A 10,391-nucleotide genomic window follows, 5' to 3' on the forward strand; every position below is an offset into this window, starting at 1 on the left:
TTAAACGTACAGATAGTTCCTGTGTTTGGTACTGAAATGGCTTCTTATATACACCTTTTTTTATAAAGGAGTGTTTGTATCCATTTCAGATTTCACTTTAGGTTACATTGTATGACCTTGCGTGGGGTAAGTCACAGTAGCCAGAATCCTCTTGGTGATTTATGCTTGCAGGAAGGCCGTATTGTAAGCAGCAGCAAGTTGCTGCTCCCTACTGGTGTGCTGGTTGTGTTCTGGAGTACACATACTTCCAGGAACATCATTAAGGAATAGCTGTTGGCCGCTGCTACTTACATGTCTGTATTGCTGCAGGCATAATTTGTCTGTAGGATTCTGTCCAGTAGTAAGGACAAGCTGGTTAACATGCTGTAGAAAAAACATTTAGGAAGCAGAAGTAAACAAATCTTGTTTTGCACATTGTTATGATTGATATAAAAAAGAGGAAATGAGTACCATGTTCATCCTCTAAGCTGAGAAATCACAGCACAGCATCTGTGATGACGTTCTTTTATCTACAAATGACTAATTGTGTGCCATGAAGTCAATCTCAACTTACGGCAGGCCTTCAAAGGGTTATTAAAACAGAAAGTGCTTAGAAGTGGTTTACCAGTGCCTTCTTCTGGGAATAATTCTGGGACCGTGTTGTTTGCCGAAGGCCACACACTGTGGACTTAAACTCCCAACCTCTGGCTGCACAGCCAGATACCAAACATGCTGAGCTATGCAGACAACTGGCTTGTTGAGCTAACTCACAACTAAATGACCTTTCCACTCACGAGAGTCAATGTGATGTGTTGTGGATATAGTGATGAACTCAGGAGACCTGAGTTTAAATTCTTGCTTGACCTTGGAGAATTGCTGGGAGTTGGTAGTGGCAAAACCCCTCCTTAAATATCTCACATACTTGGAAAACTCTATTAAGGTTTCAGCGAGGCTGATGCAACTTGATAGCACATAACAAACAAACATCTACAGCTTTCTTCTTACTTTTTCTTTAGAAACCCATGATGGTGTCCAGGACATGGCTTGTGATACTTTCATAAAAATAGCACAGAAATGTCGCAGACATTTTGTTCAAGTCCAGGTGGGAGAGGTTATGCCGTTCATTGATGAAATCTTGAACAATATTAATACAATAATTTGTGATCTTCAGCCACAGCAGGTAGGTTATTCCTGTCTATGCATTTTTCAGAACAGAAGTATTTGCAGGAAAAAAAACTTTTTGTAGAACTCATATTTTAAGAGGCAACTGAAGACATGGCTTTTCACAGAGGCTTTCCACTTGGTATCTTGCTGAGTTTGAGTTAATTATACACCTCCATCCAGTTATTGTTACTATTTTTTAGCCCTGTTATTGCTCTGGCGCCCTCTGTTCCATTGCCTAATATGCTCCAATTGTATATTATTATTACATTACTTTGTGTGTTTCATTATAAACAGCAGAGTAGTGCTTCGGCACTACTGGGAGTGGGATAATATGGATGGAAGGATGGAGAGATAGAGAGATATCACAGTGGGTTGAAATTAAAGGAGCCTTTTCTCCTCACATTTTAGGAACCAACCCCCAGACGGTTTTGTTTATGTTTTGGGGCTTGCTTGAATAGAGAGGTGCATGAATACAAAGCACTGATAAAGCACTCCTAACCTTGATTTCCCATCCCATTTGCACAAAACCATTTTGTAACATTTTGATGCAGCTTCCCCTCACTATCAAGTAATCTTCCTTCCATCCCTGGATTTTTACAGCCTCTTGTCTGATGAAGGTATCTGGAGATATTTAAAAGACTGTATTTTTTTCCCCATAATTTTCTCTGTTTTCATACCTAAAGCATATTTAAAATTAAGATTCTAATTTTTTTTTCTTGTGGTGAGGAGTGCTACATTTGTGTGAATCTTTAAGAATGTGTGTGTGAGAGAGAGAGAGAGACAGAGAATGAGAACACATTTGGCTGAATGCTATCCATTCTTTAACAAGGAAACAATTGCATTTTAGTATTGCATGAAAAAGAGAGATGGAATTGTTAGATGATAACTTGGAAGATGAGCGTTTAGAGCAGAGGTCCTCAACCCTTGATCTGCAGCCCAATGCCAGACCGGGCCGCGGAGATAGACCTCCCCCTCCCCGCATGCACTCCCCCCTGCACAGCTGATTTGCAAGTGCGGGGGGGTGCCCCGCCTTCCCCAGCCGGTCCATGGGGTGAAAAAAGTTGGGGACCCTTGGTTTAGAGAACAAGCAGTGTTGAAATGTTGTGTGTGTGTGTGTGTGTGTGTGTGTATAAAATACTGCTTATTATTCAACAAGCAGTGTTGAAATGTAGTATATGTACTATATTTATAGCATAGAATATCAGAGTGCTCAACATAATCAATGGCTTATTTTTACTTTTTTTTTTCAATTGTAGGTTCATACATTTTATGAAGCAGTTGGATATATGATTGGGGCACAAACTGACCAGACTGTACAAGAGCATTTGATAGAGAAATATATGTTACTCCCCAATCAAGTATGGGACAGCATAATTCAGCAGGCCACAAAAGTAAGAGGATACATGACAGGTCCCTCTTCAGTCGTGTTTATCATTCTGATTGTTGCTTTTTTATTAAGTCTGACTCAAGGTGCATGGTATGTTTGTGGCTGGTTTCTAGGAAAACATTTATTGGCAGCAAGTTGTTGCTGTTGTGGACCCACATTCGGTATGCATTGGCACAGACTGCAGAAATCTAGGAAGATCAAAGGCGTTCAGCTTTTGTAACAGCAGATGTTCAACTTGTACTCAGCTTCTGCTCAGTTCCCTTCCGTCTGATGCAGCATCCTCAGAGATACCTTCATGCCAGCTTTATTTTCCCTTTTGGGAATATCTTATTTGTTTTCCAATAACACATAAAACTTAGATTTTCTGCTGATTCAGAACTTTGTATATTGTCAGTCTTCCCAGAGATGAATAATACCATTCAGCCTGGATGTTTTCTGTTTCCAACTGTTCTGTAGTTTTATTTGCTTATGTTTGTCCAACAGTAACAACATTAAGTGGTATTAGTTGAAGACCTCTTTTGGTTGCAAAATACACAGGCTTGCTTCTCTTCTGTTCAACAGAACGTTGATATTCTAAAGGACTCTGAAACAGTGAAGCAGTTGGGTAGCATCCTGAAAACCAACGTGAGGGCATGTAAAGCTGTCGGACATCCCTTTGTTATTCAGCTGGGAAGAATCTACTTGGATATGCTGAATGTGTACAAGTGCCTAAGCGAAAATATATCTGCAGCTATTCAGGCAAATGGTAAGAATCACTGTATAATTACAAGTCTGTTTAATAATGAACATAACAGATTATTTGAGGACTGTGTCATGGAGGGGTAAACTAACCATAGTTCAGGCCAAGATTGACAAAAACATTCACAGGGTGAAGGGTTTCTGACAGAAACAGACGAGTAATCCCTCAATTTGACCCTGGTTAAGAAGTCAAAAGGATCTCCTCCAAGGTGTGGTTTAGGCAAAGAAGTGTACAGTGGTGCCCCGCATAAGGGACACCCCGCTTAATGACGAATCCACATAGCAATGTTTTTTTTGGCGATCGCATTGCGATGTTTTAAATGGTAAAACATCACTTTGCAATGATCAGTAAGCTGTTTCGCTTACCGATTTTCGCATAGCGATGTTTTCCTAACAGCTGATCGGCAGTTCCAAAATGGCCACCGGGTAAAAAAAATGGCCACCCACAGTTTTTGCTCCCATTCCTCGAGATGAATTAGCAGGAATCTGCAGTTTCTGATTAAATCATTCTTGCTGTGCTGGTGCCATTGTGCAACTATTTTTTGTTTGTTTGTTTGTTTGTTTGTTCGCTACCTTAGACTTCAATAAAGATAGAATGTTTTCAGTTTTCAAAATCTGTTCTAGCTTCTGACCGATCTCAAACTCTTCTAGGTGAAATGGTTACAAAACAACCTCTGATTCGAAGTATGAGGACAGTAAAAAGGGAAACTTTAAAGCTAATTTCTGGCTGGGTGAGCCGATCCAATGATCCTCAGATGGTAAGTGGACTTCTGAAATACTTCAGAGAATTCACTTTGTCTATGATTTTAATTTTACAGCAGACAGTGTGCTAAACTGTTACTGGTTTTCTCCCTCCAGGTAGCTGAAAACTTTGTTCCACCTTTGCTGGACGCAGTTCTTATAGATTACCAGAGGAATGTACCAGCTGCCCGGGAGCCAGAAGTGCTCAGTACGATGGCTATTATAGTAAACAAGTTGGGAGGGCACATTACTGCTGAAATACCTCATATCTTTGATGCTGTCTTTGAATGCACGTTGAATATGATCAATAAGGTAAGGTAATCTGACATGCTTATACCTCCCATTATTTTCTTGTGGCTGGCCAAAAGACACAGATGGCTTCACTGCCACAGATATACATGTGAGACTTTTTAAAGGCTTTTCTTGATTAAGGGGCTTTCCAGGCAGTGATTACTGGACTTCATTCCCACATTCTAAGGCAAACAACAACTTCCTCTAGCTTAGAATGTCGACTATGTTCTTCATAACCAGTCTTGCCCCTCGATCCTAGATCTCCCATCTATCTACCCTGATGCTGCATTTTCAAACTACTTCTGGTATTTCTGTTTTGATGCCTTATTAAGTTCCTCCGCCGGGATCCAGTAGTGGCATACTATGCCATACAGCTAACAATTGTTTGAGTGGTTGTAACTTTTCAAAGCACGTGCAAGGACACATCTAAAATGAGTACCCAGCTTGCTGGGGGGGCAATGTGTAGCCTGTATAATGAAATTGTAAACCGCCCGGAGAGTGCTTGTAGCACTATGGGGCGGTATATAAGTCCAATAAATAAATAAAATACCGCTGCTGTGCCTCTTCCGCAAAATGAATGGATAGTGCTACTGATGGTCGGAGCAAGGCAGTGAAAGTTCTCTTCCGGATTTGCTGGTTTTGTAGTAGCCTACTGCTCTTCTGGGGGATGTGGTGGCGCTGTGGGCTAAACCACAGAAGCCTGTGCTGCAGGGTCAGAAGACCAGCAGTCATAAGATCGAATCCACGCAATGGAGTGAGCTCCCGTTGCTTTGTCCCAGCTCCTCGCCAACCTAGCAATTCGGAAGCATGTAAATGCGAGTAGATAAATAGGTACCACCTCGGTGGGGAGGTAAAACGGTGTTCCCTAGTCACGCTGGCCACGTGACAACGGAAACTGTCTTCGGACAAGCACTGGCTCTACAGCTTGAAAACGGGATGAGCACCGCCCCCTAGAGTTGGACACGACTGGACTGAAAAAAATGTCAAGGGGAACCTTTACCTTTACTGCTCTTCTGGATACCAGGGAAAGTGTCCATAATCTCCTCATGGCTTGTATAAGTACGCTGGCAGAGCTTTTCATTTTGCCATTACCTTTCAGGATCTTTGTCCAACTCTTCATTTTTATTTTTATTTAATTCCATGCTATCTAAATTAAAAGTCCAGACACCGTTGTGAGCGTTTACCTTCTTGATCAAGCCGGATGCCCCAAGTTGACTCTTCTGTCGCTCTTGCCCCTCTCCATCTGGTCCCACATGACTTCCCTTTAAATATTAGAAATATTTATTTATTTAAATTATGTGCTGCTTTTCTCCACATGGAGGACCCAAGGCAGTTCACAATAGGTAAAAGGAGCAATTTTAAAGCACTACAGAAATAACACAGTTACAATATAATTTAAAATACATTAATAATAAAACAGATTAAAAAACAATTGAAAAACTTTTATTTATTTATTATTTTATTTTATTTATATGCCGCCCACACTACCCAAAGGTCTCTGGGCGGCTTACAACATTTAAAATACAATAAATGCATTTAAAACCTATAAGTTAAAAATCAGGATTTTGGAGATAACATACCTCTGCTATATACACTCTTATGGAGCCCACTCAGATCGATGCAACTCTGATACATGGCCTTTCAACAATATCTTTTTTGTTGTTGTTGTTGTTGTTGTTGTTGTTGTTCTTGTTCTTCGTCGTCTCGTCTTGACCACTCCTGTTTGTTCCCTGATCTTCTGTTGTTTGAATCACTGGGTTTCACTCCATGCCTGGTTCCTGACCGTACTTTCAGAGACCCTTCTGCCCATTCCTCTCATCTTTCTGCAGTTGTGTAGCATCATTATGTTGCATGCTTATATCAAACTATGATTTCAGTTCGAATGATACTGATTTATTGGGTTATTGTCTCCTGAACGTTGGAGAAAAGATTCTTCTTTGTGGTCTCAACTAACGGGTTTGTTCTGCCCTTGTGCAGATGACCTGAGAGTCTTCCAGAGGTTAGCACCATCCTAGCACTTAACACATGCTCCTCCTCCTCCTAATGGTTTACTCCAGGTCCATTTTGAGTGCTGCTGAGGTAGTACCTCAATGGTTGTCTGAAGCCTTATTGTACTAAAAATTGTGTTGTTTTGCCTTACTTTTTCCAGTTAGCCTTCCCCCCCTTATAGTTCATTTTTTACCACGTTCCCTCCTTTTTTTATGTTCTCTACAGCCCATTCAAAATGTGTGAGACTTCTGAGAACAAAGTTCTACTCATGGGTGCACACACTGTCTCAGAGAGGGTCATCAGACACAGAATCTGTCCCAAAAAAACAGCGGGCGGCCATTTTGGAACTGCCAATCAGCTGTTAAAAAATCATCACTTTGCGATGATCGGTAAGCGAAACAGGGTACCAATCATCGCAAAGCGATTTTTGCCCATTTAAAACATTGCAATGTCTAGTCGCACTGGCCGTGTGACCATGGAAACTGTCTACGGACAAACACTGGCTCTACAGCTTGGAGACAGGGATGAGCACCACGCCCTAGAGTCAGACACGAGTGGACTAATTGTCAAGGGAACCTTTACCTATCATGACTTTCAGACATCACAAAGGAGAATTGGCAACACACCATGGCCTTTGGATGCTGGGACACCAACACTTCTGACACAGGAAATAAGGGCTGTCTGTTTTGAAGTCTTGGAACAGCCCTCTCAGTACACAACATTGAAATCATCAGGCTTCCAACTCTGATCAACTATTGACCATAAAGGCACCTTGACACAGAAAAAAGTTGCAGCAAAAGGGTTTTCTAATTCCGATGGCAAGCAAATCAGGTTCAAATCAGTGTTGACAGTGGCCATACCAAGGGCACCTCAACATCAAGTAGAGGAAAACATACAGTTCTAGGGCCCATTAGGTGGAGGAGCATGCACTAAGTGCAGGGGTGGACTAACCATTTTTCTAGGTAAGTAACCTGTCCTTGTGCTGTCTGGTTTTTTAGGAAAGGGATGTTAAGAATCTGAATGCTTGTTTTTATTTTCCATATATGCGAAGGAGTAATTTTTTCTCCCCCCTCTCTCTTTTCCTTGCCAATCAGGACTTTGAAGAATACCCTGAACACAGAACAAATTTTTTCTTACTACTCCAGGCAGTAAATTCTCATTGCTTCCCAGCATTCCTGGCCATTCCACCTGCACAGTTCAAATTAGTTCTGGATTCTATCATTTGGGCTTTTAAGCACACAATGAGAAATGTTGCAGATACAGGTAACAAGTTTTATCCTAATTTTCTATATTCCTGTTGCTGAGCAGAGACTGCTTCCTATACATGAAATTTGATATGTATAAACATCAAATTTGAAAATTTTACGTTTCTCTCAAGAATTTCTGGGCATTTGGTTTCTCTTCCACTAATCAGATCTCTCATTGGGCCTCCTTGAAAATAAAATGGTAGAATTCTGAAAACAGTAACTTATTTTCGCCATTCAAAACATATATTTAGATCCAATTTCGTTTTCTCAAAGGTATGATTTGTACTTACAGTAGATTGAGCCAAATATATAATTGAATGGCTTCATGCATTTTTTTTTCAGGCCTTCAGATCCTTTATACACTCTTACAAAATGTTGCACAAGAAGAAGCTGCAGCCCAGAGTTTTTATCAGACTTACTTCTGTGACATTCTTCAGCACATTTTCTCTGTGGTAACAGATACGTCTCATACTGCTGGTAAGAAATGTAGGGTGAGAGGGAGGGAGCACAGTGGCGTCTGCTGTGGAAAAGCTGGAAGACAGGCCTGCGCAGATTCTAAGCATTGTTCTTATGTCTCATCCAGGTTTGACGATGCATGCATCAATTCTTGCATACATGTTTAACTTAGTCGAAGAAGGAAAAATAAGTACTCCTCTAAATCCTGGAAGTCCAGTGAACAACCAAATGTTTATTCAGGAGTATGTTGCTAATCTCCTTAAATCTGCATTTCCTCATCTGCAAGAGTAAGTTTGTTTGATTTCTAAAATGAAAGTTGAATTTATCTTTTTTTTAGGTTCTAGTAGTATTAATTGGCTTTTGTGTCTTTTTTTTTTTTTTTTAGTGCACAGGTTAAATTGTTTGTAACAGGACTCTTCAGTTTAAATCAGGATATTCCTGCTTTCAAAGAACATCTTAGGGACTTCCTGGTGCAGATAAAGGTATGTCTGGAATTTCCTCTTTGAACATATTTCAGATTGGAATAGACTGAATCTTTTCTGTTAAGAGCTCTACTGTCCTCAGTATGCTCTTACATTCCTTTAACTGATACTGCCCTTTTGTAGGTAGGCTTGTACTTGCCAAATCCCAAATTCTTTGTTCCGTCATTCATTCTGTGAATATTTTCTTAGTTCAGGTTTCCCATTATGCAGGGAGATTTCCATGATGTGGGAAAGCATAAATGCAGGACCCCTGCATGTTTTTCCTTTGGTATAGCATTGTGAGAAGTATACAATTTAGGATTGGTCATTGACGGAAATGAAAACAGTTAATCTTACTGATTTAGAAAAGACAAAATCCATGCCTCAAGAAGGTTTTGATTGACACTTCGATACAAAGCTGAAAACATAAATGGAATTATGGGAGTGTACTTTCCCCCCACTGGGGTGGGAAGGGCATATCCCAGCAGCTATTATTCAAGCCGCTAAAATTAAGATGGAAGTTGCCAAATGTATAGTTCCTTGAAACACTTGCATACAATTTACAGAAACAGAGCGCTGCCTTCCTGTGTGCATGTGAAGTTGCTGAGTTTACTAACATTAAACTTTTCTACGTTTCAGGTTGAACTTTTCTGAGTTTTGCCATGTGTTTGGAGTATAATAGATTTTCTACATCTCTTCCTTTTATGTAGGAATTTGCAGGTGAAGACACATCTGACTTGTTCCTGGAAGAGAGAGAGACGGCCCTTCGACAGGCTCAGGAGGAGAAACACAAACTTCAGATGTCTGTCCCTGGCATCCTTAATCCACATGAAATTCCTGAGGAAATGTGTGATTAAAAATAACCAGTTTTGCTGTTTTCTTTCTGTACAGCTGCTTTGATGCAGGAGAAAACAGGACTTGGATATTTGTTGACCAAAATGATGCCAATTTGTAAATTTAAGATGTCACCTAGTGGCCCTTTTTTCTTATGTGTTTTTGTATAAGAAATTTTCTGTGAAATATCCTTCTATTGTTTAAGCTTTTTGTTTTGGTCATCTTTATTTAGATTTGCATGAAGTTGAAAAATTAAGGCATTTTAAAAAATAAAACACTTCATGCCCATTTTGTGGCTAAGGGTAAAAGAGGCAAAACATATAAACTTGTAAAGTCTATTGCAGAATTATACATTTTTCCAGTTAGAAATTACAAGATTTTTTTAAAATTAGGGATCACTCACTTTCTAGCCTGCCCTTCAGTCTAGAAGAAAAGGGTAATAAGTAAATCCATCAGATTAACGTTTAGGGATTGGACGATAAGTGCTGTGTCATCAGACATGAGCAGCTTTTGGGCTAAGTGGTAAGGCTAGGCTCCCAGTATTTGCAAGTCATATGGCAAGTTTGCAGCAAGATCATGTGCATATCATCCCATTGTAAAGCAACTTGGAAAAAAAGAGTATGGGAACACAGTACAGTTAGTTATTTTTACACAGTTCTTTTGTTTTTGTGTGTGTGCTGTCGCTTTGTCGACAACAGCTTTTTGTTTTCCTCAATGAGGAGTGTTGCTCATTTGTGAGCCTTCATTAACTCGAAGTGAAATGGTTAAAATATTTATCCTGTTAGAATAGGCTGCATCTTTTTAACAAGCTCATTAAAGAAGAACTCTGGCTTTTGAGATGACTTCTACTAATTTACATTGTTTACCATGCTGTAGTGCTTTAAGAACACTACTTAAAAAGCAAAATAAACTTGGTTTACATTTATTTGCCTTGCCTTGCCTTCATTCTATTACTGAAACCTTTGGATTATCTTAAAATACAAATAGAACAGGAGAACTGCTGGATAGCTTGGTGGTGGTTTAGGTATCTAGCTGCAGAGCCAGCAGTTTGATTCCTAGACACTTTGTGCCTCCTGGACTCGATGATCCATAGGGTCCCTTCCA

The 10,391-nt window shown here is 40.0% G+C and overlaps 1 protein-coding gene across 7 annotated transcripts in view; it reads left to right on the forward strand.

Annotated features, from left to right (window-relative positions):
- The window catches only part of XPO1 (exportin 1), a 45,514-nt gene extending 35,302 nt beyond the window's left edge, over nt 1-10,212 (forward strand). For all 7 annotated transcript variants that reach the window (XM_020815054.3, XM_020815052.3, XM_078382078.1 and 4 more), the window contains 10 exons: nt 996-1,159; nt 2,400-2,534; nt 3,092-3,275; nt 3,920-4,026; nt 4,127-4,321; nt 7,384-7,552; nt 7,879-8,013; nt 8,120-8,279; nt 8,378-8,474; nt 9,164-10,212. In XM_020815054.3, coding sequence (XP_020670713.2) covers nt 996-1,159; nt 2,400-2,534; nt 3,092-3,275; nt 3,920-4,026; nt 4,127-4,321; nt 7,384-7,552; nt 7,879-8,013; nt 8,120-8,279; nt 8,378-8,474; nt 9,164-9,310 — 1,493 coding nt within the window. In that variant the 3' untranslated portion in view covers nt 9,311-10,212. The remainder of the gene's footprint in view (nt 1-995; nt 1,160-2,399; nt 2,535-3,091; nt 3,276-3,919; nt 4,027-4,126; nt 4,322-7,383; nt 7,553-7,878; nt 8,014-8,119; nt 8,280-8,377; nt 8,475-9,163) is intronic.
- Nucleotides 10,213-10,391: the final 179 nt, after the last annotated feature.

The sequence above is a fragment of the Pogona vitticeps genome, chromosome 1 (assembly GCF_051106095.1).
Source record: "Pogona vitticeps strain Pit_001003342236 chromosome 1, PviZW2.1, whole genome shotgun sequence".
Taxonomy (NCBI): Eukaryota; Metazoa; Chordata; class Lepidosauria; order Squamata; family Agamidae; genus Pogona; species Pogona vitticeps.